At 34.7% G+C, this 20,185-nt stretch overlaps 1 protein-coding gene across 5 annotated transcripts in view; it reads right to left on the reverse strand.

Moving 5' to 3' along the window:
* The window catches only part of sgl (UDP-glucose 6-dehydrogenase sgl), a 63,847-nt gene that overhangs the window by 17,291 nt on the left and 26,371 nt on the right, over positions 1 to 20,185 (reverse strand). Inside the window, exons 1-5 of one of the 5 annotated variants that reach the window (XM_069836587.1) lie at positions 19,363 to 19,465; positions 14,387 to 14,552; positions 8,993 to 9,130; positions 4,457 to 4,621; positions 3,221 to 3,418 (exon numbers count right to left, since the gene is read on the reverse strand). In XM_069836587.1, coding sequence (XP_069692688.1) covers positions 3,221 to 3,418; positions 4,457 to 4,621; positions 8,993 to 9,130; positions 14,387 to 14,545 — 660 coding nt within the window. In that variant the 5' untranslated portion in view covers positions 14,546 to 14,552; positions 19,363 to 19,465. Of the gene's footprint in view, positions 1 to 3,220; positions 3,419 to 4,456; positions 4,622 to 8,992; positions 9,131 to 14,386; positions 14,553 to 16,630; positions 16,732 to 19,317; positions 19,466 to 20,185 lie in introns of those variants that run through there. The other 4 variants (XM_069836586.1, XM_069836585.1, XM_069836584.1 and 1 more) reach the window with 4 other exon arrangements.

Consider the following 20,185-nt stretch of genomic DNA (forward strand, 5'->3'; position numbering starts at 1 on the left):
CCCTTTAAACTAACACTCAGCTGTCATTCTGACAGACTTTGTTCTTCATTCTAACTAATTTTACTTTTCATTCAGTTCATATTTCCCGCTGTTATGTAGAAGAAAAAGTGTGTGGTAGACCTGTAATAGAAAGGAAGGATATCGATAATATATATCATATACTTGCTGTACTTTGATACTCGTTTTCTCGATTTTTCAATTTTCAACATTTTGTAATAATCAAAATGCTCTAATAGTTTTCCTGCAATCTCAGTGAAATTTTGCACTGAAGTCCACAAAAACATGTGAAGTAAACTGGCACGTGTTTTCTTCTGCTATTGAAAGTATTCAAATCGCCATACGTTGAGAATGTGATAAGTTTTTTACAAAAATTGAAAAATTACAACTAAAAGGGTAGAGGTTAATTTTTTTTTTTCTCGAAAAGTAATCGGAGAAATATGAAAATCATGTTTCACATTTTACATACATCAGGAATAAATTAAATATAAATTTAAAGAAAAATTACGTAAATTTTGAAAATTGGGACAATTATAATTCAGTATTAAAAAAAAGTTAATTATAAGTAAACTAATTGAAATATCAAAGTGAAAATTTATGTATTGCATGTCCACTTTGTAAGAAATATGTGGTAATAGTTTCAGATTAATTGGTGTAAAAATGTATTAGTCAGAAATTTCACAGATCCATAGCCTTACTCTATATTTGACTCAAGAAGCTGATCATTATGATGCACTTACTGCGTGTTGGAAGATACGGTTTAGAGAGAATATAATACAGAATTAATAATGATAAGGGATATATGAATACATCGAGAAAAGAAAATTAATTCTCTCATTCTTGTTTCAATACAAATTTCAGCTTGGAGTGGGCGAGATTCTCAACCCAATCTTCGATATGGGAAGTCAACTTATTCATTTCTTTAAGTACTTCCACTAATAGCTCAGTAGAGAAGAAGGTAGAGTTGCCAGATTTTATATCCTTGAAAAAGAGACGCATAATCACACTTACTAACTCTTTCCAAGGAAGGGGAAGACGTTATTTTGAATTGTTACTTTTAAACTAATATTGAAAGTCTTCATTGTTCTATATACACATAATATCACCGACTAACTTTTCAACTTCTTTACTGTATTAATTTTTAGGTAATTACCTGGCTGACTAGTTTCGAAGTGTTGTTCTTCATTGTCCAAATGAATTATATAATCAGCAAATATATTCTGACTGCACAGTACATTTAGTAACTGTTAAACATCATTTTATTTTCATCACATCAGGTATTAAAATATATCCACATTTGGGTGGTAATACTGTTTGCAACTGCTGCAAAAGTTTCAACAAAATCGATATAAAAAATGCTGCGAATGCAACCCTGAAAACCCTGTTGACGTGTCGCTATGTTTAAGCTGCGCGCAGCATGAAAAAGTAGCGGACAGCTAGTTTGGCAGCCGCTACATTTCGGGTTGCACCATTGTTCACACGCGTATTACAAGAGTTGCGCATTATTTTGTACTGCAGCGCTGCAAGAGTCGCGACGTGTGACCATAACTTCTTCCTAGAGAGCCTTTGTAAACTGACAGGACCATTTCCAAATACACTGAATCTAATAGACCTTTTAAAAATGAGTATTGCTTGTTATAAGTTTGCAAAAGTGGGAACGAAACCATAACAGATGTAGTGAGTGAGTAACATACAGCAGTATGTTTTCGTTTGTTCCTCTTCCCATCCTTCATTTTGTTATGCATTTATGCCTTATAGTTTAATGGTATATTTTGATATCCTACACTTCATAGCAGTTCCCATAAAGTGAAAAGAGTAATGTAGAAGTGGGTAAAGTCAATCAGTGGGTGTAAAATCGATCATTTGCGATTTTTATTGAAAATTATTTATTTTCTCAGTTACTTGTTAAAATTTTGTTATGCTGACTTCATTGCCTTACATTGTAAATGTAAGCGAGAGGGACAACAAAAAGCCTACGCATGCCAACAATGGGAACACTGTGTAATTACCGTTGAAGTGAAAATTGTTATTTTCAACTTTTTCTCTTACATAAAAACAAAGTCTTACAAACTCTAAATTATAGTCAGAAGTGAAAGGAGACAGGAAGTATACGTAAGTACTTTTCGTTGAGATTGTATCCTGAAATAATAGTTTTGCAGTTCGTAAATGTTAGTATTGAAACTTATTATTTTAAGAAAACTTGTACCTTTGTAGGGTTAAGTCGATCATGCCATCGACCTACTCGAAACAGATAGGACCAGCAGGAAGAATAAATTGTTCACCGAAATACCTCCAACTAACACTTATAAACAGAAAAGTGTCATAGTATAGCTTATATTGATGAGATAGTGGGGAAAGAGGAAGACGAAATTATGGTGAATTTCTTGCGTAAGAGAAGCACTGCCAAAGGAACATATTTTGTACACCCCCCTGTACCTGACTATGGGAACAACGTAGTTTCTAAAGTGACATGAGGAGGGGAAGATTTCAAATAACATCTGATATAAACCTAAGCAATGTTGAATTGCATTTTAGATTATAATTGAAGGGTGGTATTTCAATGTAAATTTTTAATTCTTAAATCTTTGTTTGTTGGTATGTGAAGTATTAAAATGTGTTTTTATGTTTTATAAGTTGGCAATCATAGTCACGATTGTACAGTGGAGACCTATAGGCCTAATAGTATCGAATAGTACGATCACAGTAACAAAAGATACACTATATAATGCTATAGGCATATATTGAAGATTATTATTGTTTTACACCCCTTACAACAAATAAAATATATGTAATACACTTAATTGTTTTTTAAAAACATAAACAGTGATCGACTTTACTCCGCAATATTTTAAAATCGATCTTAAACTAAAAATTCAATGGTGATCGACTTTACCCTATTTAAGCAGGTAACTTCGATCACAAGTCAAATAAAAAAAAACAGATTTTTATAGATTGTAATTCAATTCTTGTAACGTGTCTTCATAAGTGAAGGATATGATGACAAAATGCTATTTTCTGAGGAACTTCACTCCACTGCATAACCTCAATATCATTAAAAAATTGTAAAATTTTGATCGACTTTACCCTCTTCTACAGTAGGAGTTTAATCCAATTTAATACAGTAACGATAATACAATTTCTAGGAGCTACTAGCAGAATAAGAAGAATTAAATATATTTTAAGAATATTCATTGTTATCGTATCAATATTAAAATATACTTACCAGTTTGGATAATTCAGAGGACCAAGTATTTGTAGTGATTATATTGCTGCGGGAGATCCAATGTTCATATACCCAACAAAGTTTTTCTATGGCGGCCTGGCCTTCTGGAGTGTCTTCCCCACCAATCAATACTCTGTCTGCTTTTAAGAGATCATCTATCGCTGTTCCTTCTGCCAAGAATTCAGGGTTTGACAGAATCTGTAAAGAGCATAAGTGAAAATGGATCTGTGTTTGTTTTCGTGGAAAATATCCAGTTCAAAGCAAAATATGTTTAAATAATAAACTGTTGAAGACAGTGAACACCCTTACATATCTAGGTTATAATTTATTAATTTTTAAGGATTATGTTTACTAGACAGAAGATCATTAGGTAATCCAAAGGAGAGATGAAAAAAAAATTATCTCCTGTAATCGTAACAGGACAGAAGGCTAAGTACTTCGAAGAAGAAGAAGAAGAAGAAGAAGAAGAAGAAGAAGAAGAAGAAGAAGAAGAAGAAGAAGAAGAAGTAGAAGAAGATGATGATGATGATAAAGATGGTAGTTCGCATTGCTAAATGTGAAATTTACATGTTACAAAATGATAAATTTGGATCAGCCTCATGGGCTAGTGGTCAGAGCTTCTGACTACAGTTCATGAGGTCCCAGATTCGATTCCTGGTTAGAACACGGAAATTTTTCCTTAAAAGGGGAATGTTCCTGTGTTCTTCCATGGTCTGGAAATTAGGTTAGACTTAAGTTTAAGACCTCTCCTGGCACTTCATAATCATCCTATCATAAAATCATCGGGGCAGTGTAACTCCACCTTCCAGGCACCCCAACCTCAGAAGTGGGTTACAAATTAGCCATTGCCAGGAAAGACCAGAAATGTCAAATGACAACCTGGTGCCAATGGTAAAAAAAAAAAAAAGTAAATAATTTGTGCATTAAAACTGTAGAATTTTAAATTTCAAAATATGGAAATCACCATTTATATGTAAATGGAGAGTGTAGATCAATTTATTAATTTATGCAGATCTCATATTGTCAGTCAATGCTGATGTTCATGAATGAATTAAGTGTGTCGAATCTTATAGCAAAATAACAGTTACATATTGATGCTTGATGCAAGAAATACTAACATGCATTTCCTTCTTACAAAGAAGAGAGACGAAGAAGGAGAAATATACTGAATGTGGGCAGCAAGATACACAATTTAATCTCAATTTCAAAATGTTTAAAAAATACTTGTTTTAATACCTGATAACTGACACCAGGTTTATTGTTCGCACGTAGGATGTTGAGTATGCTCTCTGCAGCACGTACTGGTACTGTGCTCTTTTCTACCACAATCTTGTCTCCAGTTGCCACCTCTGCTATCATCCGAGCAGCACCATCTACATACTTCAAATCTGCAGCTCTTCCCTAAACAAAAAGTTAACACACAAAGTTAGCCAAATATAAAATTCAATATTTCTTCTTTTTATAGCATGACAGCTCGAAATTGAGCCTTAGGCTCCATTATCAACTGCCTCAAATTCCATCATTTGCTGCAGAAGTTGCAACATCCTTTTTCACCAAATCAATCCTGCGTTTGATGGGTAATTCCCCCGTCTTTTCCCTTCAATCATATTATGCATCACTTTGATTGGGATGCACTGATCTTCCCTTTTGTTTATATGGCCAGTCCTCAGTAGTCATTGAAAGCGAATGATAGTCATGAAATCACACTCTTTATAACAATTTATACTGGTGGAATCAAAACAACTGCAATAGATTCTATGAGATTCCTCACTAATATTAACAGCATCAAAATGACAATAGAAGAAAAAGCACTGATTCAATATGAAAAACTTATCAGATTACCAGGAAACAATTGGCATTCATACAGTCCTCTCTGTACATTGAAAACTCAGAAAAGTTTCATATCCATTGTTCAAGAATTAAAACAGAAAATCAATATCCCGAATTTAAAAGAAAACTTTCAAATTAAACCAAACCCTTTAACTCTATTAAATATAGAATATAATCTAAATTTAACAGAAGAAATACTGAAATCAGAAGTAAACACTGAAATAATGAAACAATTGTCTTTAGAGACAATTAATATTAGGTACCCTCCACAAAACTGGCTTCATTTATACACTGACGGATCCTTGATCTCCAGAGAACAAGGTGCCGGTGCAGGTGTTACGTGCTGTCTCTTCTCACTTTATAGATCTCTTGGATATGGAACAACAAGTTTTGATGGAGAAATCATTGCAATAAGCAAAAGTATCAGGAATCTTCTATGCCACATCAATAAATTTAAGAATGCAGTTATATTGTCAGACTCCAAAGCAGCTATTCTATCAATAGTCTCTAAACACACACCTTCATCTCAAACAGCAGAAATAACTAAAATGCTCTCTCAATTAATACCAATCACTACAAAAATTGTATTCCAATGGATACCATCCCATTGTGGAATCCTGGGAAACGAGAATGCGGATGCTTTAGCAAAGAAGGACAGCACTGCTACTTACAGACCTGTTACTAAATCTACGTATTACTCTGTGAAAAGATTTATTAAATCTACATACTTAGACTTCAACAAACAAAATTTGATAACACAATCTCAAGGGAAAAAAATGGAACTCTCTGCACCATAATCCACAGTTAATTCCCGATTTACCACAAAAATCGTCTGTAGCTGCATTTATATTGGCAACAGGCCATGATTGTTTGGCCAAACACCTGCATAGAATTGGAATATATCAGTCCCCTAACTGCCCATTGTGCAACTCAAACCAAGAAATGGATTCGGAACACCTCAAAATCTGTGCTTCAGTGGCTGGTCATGATAATATCTTTGAAAAATATTGGAGCACAAGAGGTTAAATGACTTTATTGTCAAACGCCTGGCATTAGAAAACAACAACATATTTAGAGAGGAGGTAGTATGTATCAAAACAAGAACTAAAAATCCTACAAACATGGGTTCTAAAACAAATATCTTCTGAGAAATGAGCAAATATTTATCATCATTGTAACAGTAGTATATCTTGCACTGTGAGCTCTTCGGCAAGAAACAAATGAGGGAACAGAATGCAGCTGTTTGTCACTACGTATTACAAAGCATACCTTTGTTTGTGTTTGTATCAAGAGGGCACTTAAACAGACGATGGTATGTTAGAGCACGTAATCATCCTACTGCAGTAGTATTACTGTACTAGTCAAGTAAGTTAATTTCGTTTCCATTGAATAGGAGCATGTTTTGTTTCTTGCTCAAGAGCTCACAGTACGCAGAAGATATGCTGCTCTTACAGTAATGGTAACAATGCCCTATAACTACCAACTTCTAATAGCTGAAGCAATGTGTTCGACTCCAAATGGAGTATCTCAACTGTGCGTCCTACTCCACAAGTATTTAAAAAAATCTAATTATTTCAAATACGGTTGCATAATTTACATTTGTAACTATTTCTCCATGTTCACGATAAAATTCTAAACATTTTAATATATTTTTCAATACAGTTACTTATTATGAGAGATTATTTTTACAAAAGTTAGACAAACATTTTTTTGAATAATTTCAAGGGAAAAATTATTCCGGGGCCGGGTATCGATCCTGGGACCTCTGGTTCAACGTACCAGCGCTCTACCAACTGAGCTACCCGGGAACTCCACCCGACACCATCTCAACTTTTCCCTTTATATCCACACAACTCGCGTGGGCTGACGAAACGCCAGAGACCCACATCTAGTGCACACAATCTCTGTGTAACTTGAAATTGTGGTTTTCTGTTAACGTACACAGTGACGTATATATTATGCAAATCTAGTCTTTCAGGTAAAGCTCCCTGTAAAGCAGATTTGAATAATTTCAAGGGAAAAATTGTTCCAGGGCCGGGTATCGATCCGGGGACCTCTGGATGAACGTACCAGCGCTCTACCAACTGAACTACCCGGGAACTCCACCCGACACCGTCTCAACTTTTCCCTTTATATCCACACAACTCGCGTGGGCTGACATAATGCGAGAGACCCACATCGAGTGCACATAATCTCTGTGTGACTTGAAATTGTGGTTTTCTGTTAACGTACACAGTGACGTATATATTATGCAAATCTAGTCTTTCAGGTAACGCTCCCTGTAAAGCAGATTTGAATAATTTCAAGGGAAAAATTGTTCCAGGGCCGGGTATCGATCCGGGGACCTCTGGATGAACGTACCAGCGCTCTACCAACTGAACTACCCGGGAACTCCACCTGACACCGTCTCAACTTTTCCCTTTATATCCACACAACTCGCGTGGGCTGACATAATGCGAGAGACCCACATCGAGTGCACATAATCTCTGTGTGACTTGAAATTGTGGTTTTCTGTTAACGTACACAGTGACGTATATATTATGCAAATCTAGTCTTTCAGGTAACGCTCCCTGTAAAGCAGATTTGAATAATTTCAAGGGAAAAATTGTTCCGGGGCGGGTATTGTTTTAACATTTTCTATCAATTCCAACAGCAACTGTTTACAAATTCAATCGTTTGTAAATCATATAACACTCATACTATTTAATGATTTTTTATTATAATTGCTAACAACAACTGTTATGACGTAAAATCATCTTTTCATAATGTATGCATAGTGTCCAACTTCATCACCCCTGTTCGACTCCAGACTGGTTGACGGTAACATTATTCAATATTTGATTAAACAAAAAAGAGAAACAAAATTTGTTGTTGTTGTTGTTTTCTAATTCCAGGCGTTTGACAATAAAGTCATTTGACCTCTTGCATTCCAATATTTTTCAAAGATATTATCATGGTCAGCCACTGAAGCACAGATTTTGGGGAAAATGGCAAGTTGTAGCCGATTTAAGTGAACACCATATTTTAACGTTTTGGTGGCTACTTCATCCACACACAACCCCCAGAATGACTGGAGGACCACATCTGCTGTTGGTCAACGGGTCCATTGGCCCTAACTGGGAGATCTTGTTGATCACCAGCTTTCCCTCCTTAAGCCACTGGAGGACGATTTTAGTGCCATAGCAGGTCAGCACTAGGAACAGAAAAGTAGAAAGAGGAGGAAGGAAAGTGAAATGAACCCCTAGGCCTCGAATGCTATAATGTCGTCGGGATCGAAGAAAGTAAGAGTTCAGTCAGAGGACTGGATAGGAAAGGGTCAAGAGGGAATTAGGTATTGAATAGAGGAAAATTATACCAAATTCAGTCATTAACTCATCAAGCTGACCAGTGCTAATTGATGAGTAGCCCCTCCCTTTAGTTCAGCTTGTAAAATTATGCTTACTAACAGCTGCACCACGGGAAGGAAGGGGTGGGACATTAGGTATTTGTCCAGGGTGGTTCCTTAAATCCTTAAATGGGAAGGATTAATGGCTCTCCCCCCTGTATCCGACAGATACCCTTTCGCAGCCAGAAACAAAATTTAAAATAATCATTTCAGGTAAAAATTTCTCACAAAGCTGTTAAAATATGGAATAACACTTCACAGGAGAACCCGAGAAGAGTTATTTTATATCCAATGCCGCAAAAGTCTCAAGTCCTACTGTCAAACTGTGTTCTATTAGCTTCATTAAATGATCTTCTAACGTAACAGTATCCTAATATTATAACAAACAACATTTTATTATCATTTACCAAATCATGGTAATCCATTTAAGACTAAATTAATTTACACTACTTATTTCTGAAAAAGAATGAGATCACACTTAAAAATCCTATGGTACCATAATTCAGAATACATTAATACGTTAATAAAAACTGAAGATTACTTTGTTTCGGATTTACCTTTCCATTTCCGAATGTTTTTGTGGGTGTGTTAACAGATATGAATATGAGGTCTGCTTCCTTTATGGCAGTCTCAATGTCAGTAGAAAAGAAGAGGTTTCGGCCACGACATTCTCTAACCACCTCATCAAGACCAGGCTGAAAAATAAATGTCTCATGTAGTCAAAAAGATTCATAATACAGTAGAACTTGGTTATAACGACATCCAAGCGACCTTAAGAATTATGTTGTTATAAACGAGTGTCGTAGTAACCGAGATTCACATTATCAATCTAGTTTGGTGGAAAATGAAAAATAACAAACTTAATTAGACTTCTTTTAGATTTATGTATTGACGTTTAAGCCTACAATGAAAATAATAAAATACACGTAGGCCTACAATTATAAATACAGTATTCTGTATTAAAACAGTTTGTGTAGTACTCACCAAACTACTTTACTTAGAAGTGAAGTAATCAGTCATTTTACTCTGTTGTCTTCTACTTGCCCAATACACACTTTCTAGGGCTAAATTACGTTCTATGTTTATAATTTCAGTTGCAATTTCACTGCTCCCTTCCATAGCTTCATAGAACATGTTCATAATTCTAATGACTTCTAAAGCATCACTCACTTCTTTTAGTGACCATACTGCGTTAAAATGCGTGCACTTAGTGAAAACTTCCTATTGAAACTGATCTAATACCGCATGAATTCGGGCAGGTTACAATAGGGTGGGGAATCCGCCTGCATTCCAGAGGTCTGTGACAGAAGGAGACTGTAAAGAATTTGTCAGGGTCAGATTTCAACAAAATATTTCTTAAAATACTTTGGTTCTTAGAAAATCTTATTCCAAACTGAAGTTGAAAATGACGTTATATGCGAGGTAGACGCATATGCGTTTGTCGTATTAAGCAAGGTAGGAAAGCATATGTCTTATGGGGAATTTGTTGGAACCACAGAATATTTGACGTTATAGGCGAGGTGTCGCACAAAGCGAGGTCGCTATAACCAAGTTCTACTGTATATCAACTGTAATAAAAATCTAGCAACAAAATACCTGCACTTGACATGCAATATCACTATCAAAGTTATTTACATACAGCCACCCAGATATGAATGAATGTGGGTCTTTGTACTGTCCTTATTGTATTCTCCTCTGATTTTGCCAACAGACTTCCTCCTATTGCTCTAACACAACTTTCGCTTACAAGCAACTGTCAGCATACTACAGTAAAATCTCTCGTAACTGGCACCAAATAACTGACAATACCAGAACAATGGCACTTCTGGCTGGATCAAAAAAAAAATTTAAATCTGCCACAGGCTGAGCCGTCAGTTTTGCCACATTAGGAAGTTCGCACAAACTTTAATTTTCAGTGAATATTCTAACCTAAAATTAGTGTATTATTTGTGTTGTGTGATGTGTTTTAATAAGGAAAATCCACACAGTTTCTATATTTATTTAGTTATGTTCCGGCCATCAATGTTGCCACATTAGGAAGTTTGCACGAACTTTAATTTTCAGTGAATATTCTAACCTAAAATTAGTGTATTATTTGTGTTGTATGATGTGTTTTAATAAGAAAAATCCACACAGTTTCTATATTTATTTAGTTATGTTCCGGCCATCAATGTTGCCACATTAGGAAGTTCGCACGAACTTTAATTTTCAGTGAATATTCTAACCTAAAATTAGTGTATTATTTGTGTTGTATGATGTGTTTTAATAAGGAAAATCCACACAGTTTCTATATTTATTTAGTTATGTTCCGGCCATCAATGTTGCCACATTAGGAAGTTCGCACGAACTTTCATTTTCAGTGAATATTCTAACCTAAAATTAGTGCATTATTTGTGTTGTGTGATGTGTTTTAATAAGAAAAATCCACACAGTTTTTCTGTTTATTCAGTTATGAGCAAGTGATAGAGAAATAAGCTTCACATGGCTGCAGTTTCAACATTTGGCACCCTGAAATACAAACTTTTTTGTATATATCGGTACTTATTCAATTATCCAGAAAAATCTCGTATCCGGAACTAGCCTGGTCCCTTTGGTGCCGGATAAGAGGGATTCTACTGTAGTAGAGAAATTAGCTTCAACTGAAAATCACAATTGGCCGTCATTATCATATTTTACATTCATGACTTTATCTCAAGTATGAAGTAAAGTTAAAAGACACTGTACAGGACACTGAGGTACTTATGTAGAAGTGGAGAAGGTAGAGCCCCATGCTTTCTCGACCTCAGTACTAATTCTGATTCCACTCATGACTGAACCTGAGTTCTTCCAGCCTGAAGTGTGACACACAACTAACAAGAGGTAATTAGACTTGTATATTAAATTGTACTTTTACTTTATTAAACGAGTGAAACATTTTATGATGTGTTATTAAAATATGAGCTTAACATAAAATAAAAGATTCTGTGTTCATCGAAATGAACATAGATTAGATTAGAATAGATTTATTTATTTAACCTGGTAGAGATAAGGCCGTCAGGCCTTCTCTGCCCCTCTACCAGGGGATTACAACTATAATATGAACAATAAGATTACAATTAATATTAAATTTACAATTACAATTACAATAAAAATTAAAGTACGACAAGAATACCTGATTAATGAAAGCTAGACATTTTATCATAGAAGTTAAGAACAAAGAATATTTTTGTATTTACTAAATTACAAATTAAACCTACAATAACAAAATTCTATAGTGATGAAATTACCGGATATTGAGATATTTTGTGGTAGATTAAAAGAACTATTTACAAGAAACCATGTCTGAACGAGTCTCAATTACTGACCAAGTGCCTAGTAAGTTTGCGTTTGAATTGAATTTTATTTCGACAGTCCCTGATGCTAGCAGGTAACGAATTCCAGAGTCTTGGCAGGGCTATTGTGAAAGAGGATGAGTATGAGGAGGTGCGATGGGATGGTATTGTTAGTATTGTTTCATGGCGAGAGCGTGTGTTCAGATTGTGGTGGGAAGAAAGGTAAGTGAAGCGAGACGACAGGTACGAAGGAATAGAAGAGTTCAAGATTTCGAAGAGAAAGAGAAGTGAATGTAAATTTCTTTTCTTATCTAGTTTAAGCCAACCTATTGCTTCCAGGGATGGGGTAATATGATCATATTTACGAACATATGTGGCAACCTTAATACTGAAAGAGTAATTTTAGCAGGGGCAGCTTTTGGGGCAGTGCCAGTGTGCCATGGCACCACCAATAAAAGAAACGAAAAATAATATCCTGAAAAGGAGTTGTAATCATTTATGTCTATACATTTTATTCGTATTTCATCTGAACGAGCGCACGCACAGATCGGGACGCACTCTTGCAGCGTTTCTCCGAACATTGGAGCCAGTTCAGTGTGGCACTATCTTCCTCCATATAACACTGTACAAAAGGCTACTGATTCTAGTTTATATGCGTTTCTTATGGCAGATTTTGAGCCGAATTCAATTTGACTCAGTAGTTAACATTCCGCCCGCTAGAGCACAGTAATGCAGAAATTTTGCTAGATGGCAGGGTTGTTGGAGACGTTTTCAGGGAACCATCAAGCGCAGACTTGCACGGAAACACAAGTTGAAGTTCCGCGCCAAATCTTAATGTAATGTTGCCAATTCAAAACTAATGCACACAACTTGGATTTGAATGTGTAAATTATTATCCATTTAATTATATTGAATGCAGAGATAGTCATGGTTCTTTTTATAAAGTTTTTTTTTTCATATTGTGTAACACTATTTGTCTATAGTGAGGATCACGTAAGAGTAGTTCCTAAAAGGCCAATTTGGCCGTCTCTTCAGTGTTGCAACTAATACCAGATATCACCAAAGAGGGTAAAATCACAATGCTACGTACAGAAATAATAATAATAATAATAATAATAATAATAATAATAATAATAATAATAATAATAATAATATAGTGTTAATAATAATAATGTCTTGCTTATTTACCACATCTCATCTTCATGTTGCGAGGTTTTTCCTAAATGGTTCAATAATTTATTTATGAAATAGTATATTTTCTTTCTGGACTTCTCGCATATTACGTTGGTAATTAGGATTTGTATGATCTAGTATTACAATTTATTTTGTCTGGCAACATGAAATTTATTCCTTTGACTAAAGAGTTTATGATTCACGAGACCTAACCTAAAAATGTATTTACTTACTTGCATTTTCATCAGTTTGCTTTACTGTAAACGGAAATCATTGTTGCCAACATAACAGTTATAAAATAACTGCCAGTTGTAATATTTGTCAGTACCCCAAATTCGAAACGAAGTTGGTAAAAGAAAATTCAACCTGAGACCTAGAAAATCACTATAATCCACTATTTAGCAATAGTGGAAAAATGGTTATGTTTCACCCTTAGAGTATTAAGTAAGCTGATCCCAACTAATATAAGAGAGCGGGACAATGGTGGCAACTATATGACTTTCCTTCCTGGTAACTATGACAACAGCTGTTCAGTCAATAAGATAGCTGGTTAGAGGAGTGTTTAAACTTAACTAGGTGGTCATTTTTAATTTTTTTTGTTTTGTTTTAATAAAATCCCATTTCTTTACGAACAAATTGGTATTTTTATTTCTGTGGAACCTAAAAATTTAACAAACTTATTACTTACTTACTGGCTTTTAAGGAACCCGGAGGTTCATTTCCGCCCTCACATAAGCCCACCATTGGTCCCTATCATGTGCAAGATTAATCCAGTCTCTATCATCATATCCCATCTCCCTCAAATCCATTTTAATATTATCTTCCCATCTACGTCTCGGCCTTCCTAAAGGTCTTTTTCCCTCTGGCCTCCCAACTAACACTCTATATGCATTTCTGGATTCGCCCATACGTGCTACATGCCCTGCCCATCTCAAACGTCTGGATTTAATGTTCCTAATTATATCAGGTGAAGAACACAATGAGTGCAGTTCTGCATTGTGTAACTTTCTCCATTCTCCTGTAACTTCATCCCTCTTAGCCCCAAATATTTTCCTATGCACCTTATTCTCAAACACCCTTAACCTATGTTCCTCTCTCAAAGTGAGAGTCCAAGTTTCACAACCATAAAGAACAATCGGTAATATAACTGTTTTATAATTTCTAACTTTCAGATTTTTTGACAGCAGACTGGATGATAAAAGCTTCTCAACCGAATAATAACACGCATTTCCCATATTTATTCTGTGTTTAATTTCCTCCCGAGTATCATTTATATTTGTTACTGTTGCTCCAAGATATTTGAACTTCTCCACCTCTTCAAAAGATAAATTTCCAATTTTTATATTTCCATTTCGTACAATATTCTGGTCACGAGACATAATCATATATTTAATACCATTTCAAAATGAATAAAAATCAATATGTTCAATGTCATAGAAGCTAAATATTTATTATGCTCCTTCTCACCTCATAAATTGGAAGCTTATCAGAATTCCATTGTGCAATGCGTTCTTTGCTCTTGTCAACCACAGTAACAGTGATGTCAGGGCATTTGAGAGCCATCACACTGCACGTAGGGCCGCCAACATAACCGGCCCCAATGCAACAAATCTTCTTGATCACCATCTTATTGCTGCAAACAAAATATATCATATCACAATCCTGTCATCTACTAAGAGAAGATATAAAAGAAGAAAAAAGACTAGATTTAACGTCAATAATTACTAAATAGCAATCTATATGCAATTCATGTTTCTGTTTTACACGGTTTATGAGAAACCGTTAAACTAAGGGTAAAAATTTCAGAAAACCATAACCTATAGTATGATATGAATCCCGTGCCGTGGCATCGTGGTCTAAGGCATCTTGCCTAGGACTCGAGTTATGGAATGCGCGCTGGTTCGAGTCCTCGTGGGGGAAGAAATTTTCTCATGAAATTTCGGCCAGTGTATGGGACCGGTGTCCACCTAGCATCCTGATAGTGGAACTACGATAGGTAGCGAAATCTGGTTGTGAATGCCAGCTATAACGGCTGGGGAGATCATCGTGCTAACCACACGACACCTCCATTCTGGTTGGATGATCGTCCACCTCTGCTTCGGCATGTGGGTGTGAGGTCAGCAGCCACCTGGTCGGTCTAGGCCCTTCACGGGCTGTAGCACCATGGATTATTATTATAGTATGATATATTTTTTTGTTTAGTTATTTAACGAGGCTGTATCAACAACAAGGCTATTTAGTGTTGATGGAATTGGTGATAGCGAGATGATATTTGGTAAGATGAGGCAGAGGATTCGCCATAGTTTACCTGAAATTTGTCTTATGGTTAAAGAAAACCTCGAAAAAAAGCCAGCCAAGGTAATCAGCCAAGCGGGAATCAAACCCATGCCTGAGCACAACTCCAGATAGACATGCAAGCGCCTTAGCTGACTGAGCTACACTGGTGGCTGGTATGTTTCTATACAGAAACAATCATCCCATCAAGAGTTTTAATCCAGCCAGATTAGTAGTCCATGGCATTTAGAAGTTACAGGTAGTAGGAAGAGGGACACAAGCAACTTCAAATGTCATTGGCCCGCTAATCTGACTGGTTTAAAACTCTTTGTGGGACAATTTCTTCTGTATAAAACATAATATAAACCTCTATCTATCAATATTCTGGTAAATTTAGGCTGGGAAATTTCATGTCTTAACTGTTAATTTTCAGTGGATAAATTGGCAGGAAATAACGCAAGTTTCTGTAACATCTTGAAAAAGAAAATATTGAAAATAAGAGTGGTTTAAAGGATAACTGTGTATTACATATTTTTATACAGAAGCTTGTGAACATAAGCAATTTCTAAAAGGAAGAAGAAGTTTGAGATTATTTTAGACCTATGTAAACAAGTTCCATGTCAAAATTATATTCATAAATCTAAGAAAAAGGATGTTCAGTAAACCACCTTATAAGAGAAATGGGATATAAGTTACATTATATCAGTTGACTTACTATAGTGAACTTGTAAAAGAAAGATCACTTGAAAGGAACAATGATGTAAGTGATAATGACATAGTTGATGATGTTACAACAGGTATACAGATGTAATTGGGAATATTTTAGGCCCTAAATATAATTTAGTTAATAATAATGTTTGTCTACATAATTCATAACATTAATTACTATTTTCACTCAGCCAAATCCTAATATCCATCACTTTCATACCAAAAATACAACTTCCATTTTTAAATATATGCAATAAAATCTGAACAGCACAATCAATAACAGAAATACTTCGTAGAAACAACCCAATCAACGACCTTAACATGTTAATCCAACTTAAATTCAGGTCTGAAAGAATTTACAGTCTCAAAATAATTTTTTTGTTTCCTGTAAAATTATAGTTTCTGGAGTCTGTACTTTGGAAACGAGCTTCTCAATTTAATTAAATGTTTTGCCACAGTGTACAAACTGAATACCAGTAATTGATAGCCTATTCAAGTAACAAAAATTTGCCCATTTGTAATAATGTGTACCATCAGAAAGCACATGGTACACTATTAGGCATAATTATTAAATTGTGGAATTTCGAAGCAATTTCTTAAACAGAACTACCAGTATTGAAAATGATCTAGAATTGTACATTTTGAAGTTATCATAATAATAATAATAATAATAATAATAATAATAATAATAATAATAATAATAATAATAATAATAATAATAATACTTACTTACAAATGACTTTTAAGGAACCCGAAGGTTCACTGCCGCCCTCACATAAGCCCGCCATCGGTCCCTATCCTGTGCAAGATTAATCCAGTCTCTATCATCACACCCCACCTCCCTCAAATCCATTGTAATATTATCCTCCCATCTACGTCTCGGCCTCCCTAAAGGTCTTCTTCCCTCCGGTCTCCCAACTAACACTCTATATGCATTTCTGGATTCGCCCATACGTGCTACATGCCCTGCCCATCTCAAACGTCTGGATTTTAAGTTCCTAATTATGTCAGGTGAAGAATACAATGCGTGCAGTTCTGTATCGTGTAACTTTCTCCATTCTCCTGTAGATTCATCCCGCTTAGCCCCAAATATTTTCCTAAGCACCTTATTCTCAAACACCCTTAACCTATGTTCCTCTCTCAGAGTGAGAGTCCAAGTTTCACAACCATACAGAAGAACCGATAATATAACTGTTTTATAAATTCTAACTTTCAGATTTTTGGACAGCAGACTGGATGATAAGAGCTTCTCAACCGAATAATAACACGCATTTCCCATATTTATTCTGCGTTTAATTTCCTCCCGAGTGTCATTTATATTTGTTACTGTTGCTCCAAGGTATTTGAATTTTTCCACGTCTTCGAAGGATAAATCTCCAATTTTTATATTTCCATTTCAATAATAATAATAATAATAATAATAATAATAATAATAATAATAATAATAATAATAATTACAAATGACTACTGTACCACTGTGTTGCACAATTTCAAAATGTAGCAGTATATTGTGTTAAAGAATTTAAACCTGCTTCTAGGGATTTTATATAGTGTAAACATAAAAGTCTAAGTATATTGTGACGAAAACCTCCTGTCAAGACTTTAGCTATGAATGTCTGAAAATTTGTTATATATTGATACCGGTAAGTAAGCTACGTACGGTATTTATATTTGTCATCTCAATAGAAACTTTGTTCGAATTAATTCCATTTTTTTGGCATAGCTTATCAGATAGTCAGATGTTACGCTGCAAATTGTAATTAACAAAAGGATAAAATACCCTCTTTCGAGGATATAACAAAATTACTCTGCATTTAACCTATTTCCAACATTTTCCTATTAAGAAGTAGTAAAACTGATAGGAAGACAAAGTTGGTAAATCCTTATGAATGATATCGTTTGATTTGCAAAGAATTAGAAAGGTGATGTGGCAATATGTTTTTGCCAGTGAAATACCGGTATGCAATGTTTCCTGCTTACAGAATTGAGGTAAGAGGCAGAGTCCAGACCAGCTATAAGATAATTAAGATAATGTTTATCTAAAAGAGGAAAATGCAGATTAAGTCATTGATGAATTTAAGAACATAGTTTCCTTTAGAAGCGTCTTTTGATATTACATAGTAATGACTCTTAGATACAGTCTGCTGTTATTGTCTTGTATATTTTATTTCCCTTTATCTTAATTTTTAATCATGTTTATCTCAAAGTATCTATCCAAATAATTTAAAGAATACAATAGTCATTCCAATTTATAAATGAGATAAAATAACATGAATAATTATAGAACCCATTTCACTTATATCAAACCTCGCTAAAATTTCGGAAAAATACATCACTGTAAACATAGACTAGTCAACTGAGTTAACTACAACATAATATTTTATGCAGTAATCAATACGGTTTCCTAAATAAAACACACTAACGATGCCATGTTTCAAGTAACCTAGACAATAACAGACCTAGATGCTAGCAGCGTATGTTTAAGTGTATTTTCTTTGAATGTGGATGCTGCTAATGCTATTGTATAGTATCATGATTACTGCGACTGTGCTGGACATAAAAATGAACACCTGCAATATGTAAGAATACAGGAATTTTTTGTCATTCTAGCCCAGCTGTAGTTCCAGACTAAAAAGTTGAGGCATGAGGGTCACTTCCTAATGAAATTCTCTTGTTCCCCCTTATGCCCTACTCGTTGGGGTCCTTACAATCATGTAAAACTGCTCGACTGAAGAAGAAGAAAGGCCTAGAACCAATTTTCGAAATGTTTTAGTCTTATCTGGGATAAGTTTGCAGGTTAATAAGGTTCAAATGTTAATATCAGGCGTGTAAAGTGATAATGTGATTAATGCTGCTATTATAATAAATGAATGGTTTAAGAATGAATTAAACAGTAGTCTAATGTTAACATTTTGATGGCCTGGTTTTATGACGATTTTTCTTCCAAGTTAAATAGCTGATTATTAGGCCTACAACCGAGATTGTAGCTTGATCTGAAAGGAAGTTTAGCATTGGTGCATTGTTTAAAAAAAAAATATAATAGGTCTAGATTGGACTTTTGGAATTGATGAGTTTGGACTGTAGCTCCAATAGGAATTATATGGCATTTGAATGAATTAAGTTAATCTTAAATTGCAAATAAAATATTAAAGCACCCTCGTATTACTGTGCCGATTATTAGAAGTGTAGCCGGCATTCCATCTATACTATTGTCAAAAGGAATAGGCCTATATCGTTACGTCAAATAAATCTAATTAAATCTTGTCACTGTCACATTAATCTATTATCTATGAAGAGTTTGACAGGTCCTTCCTGTACACTCAACTTGGCGTCTATGAAAGAAACATTTGACAATATTCAACTTTACATACAAAAATTGATTTAACTGTTCTCGTAAAAGTCTACAAGACACTTACTTTTAACAAAACACTTGAAATAACACTCAAACACTACACACCCACCAATACGTGGCTAACACTGCTACCGACTGTATCTGACCAGAACAGTCCTGCTCTTCCGTACTTCTCTCGGTCCCGTCGATCCTCTACAGATCAGCCAGATCGGCAGTGTATAATTAAATGCCTAGGAGTCCTTGACATGAGAGATGCAACTTCGTCTTCCCATAGATCGCGCAGCAGTATGTCGTCACGTGTTGGAGTGATACATTACGCACGGAATTTAAAAAGATATTTGTTTAGACTCTAATATAATTTTAATAACATACAGTTCTTATAAGATTACGTTTTGTTTGTGACTTAAGAGTAAATTAAACATGAGAATGAGATAGTAAATGAGCAATTAAGAGAGAGGAATTTATCTGTACGGATATTAAAATTAACTTTTTTTCTAAATTATTTTTTTCGAAAATAAGTTTTCTTTCTTTGAATTGTTGATTATTGCGCTTCATACGAATCCCACCATAAAATACATTAGTTTTCTTTCTTTGCAATATTTTTCGGAAAGTTAATATATATATATATATATATAATTTTTATTTATTTATTATTTTGCTAATGTGTATTACCTTTAGAATTAATTATAGTATTAATTTCTTTTTCTTTCTTGTATGATTCTTATGATGAAATAACATACATACATTTTATTTATTTATTTTTATTTTAGTAGGTTATTTTACGACGCTTTATTAAATGAAATGCCGGTGAAATAAGTCCATTATCTCCTGGCCTAGTTGCCTCATAAGTGGTGGCTTCTTGGTATCACTTGTGAGGTTCAGACCTGTCTTCGGACAGTTGACTAAACAACAACAACAACGTTATTTTGAAA

This window comes from Periplaneta americana, chromosome 1, assembly GCF_040183065.1.
Source record: "Periplaneta americana isolate PAMFEO1 chromosome 1, P.americana_PAMFEO1_priV1, whole genome shotgun sequence".
NCBI classification, from domain to species: Eukaryota; Metazoa; Arthropoda; class Insecta; order Blattodea; family Blattidae; genus Periplaneta; species Periplaneta americana.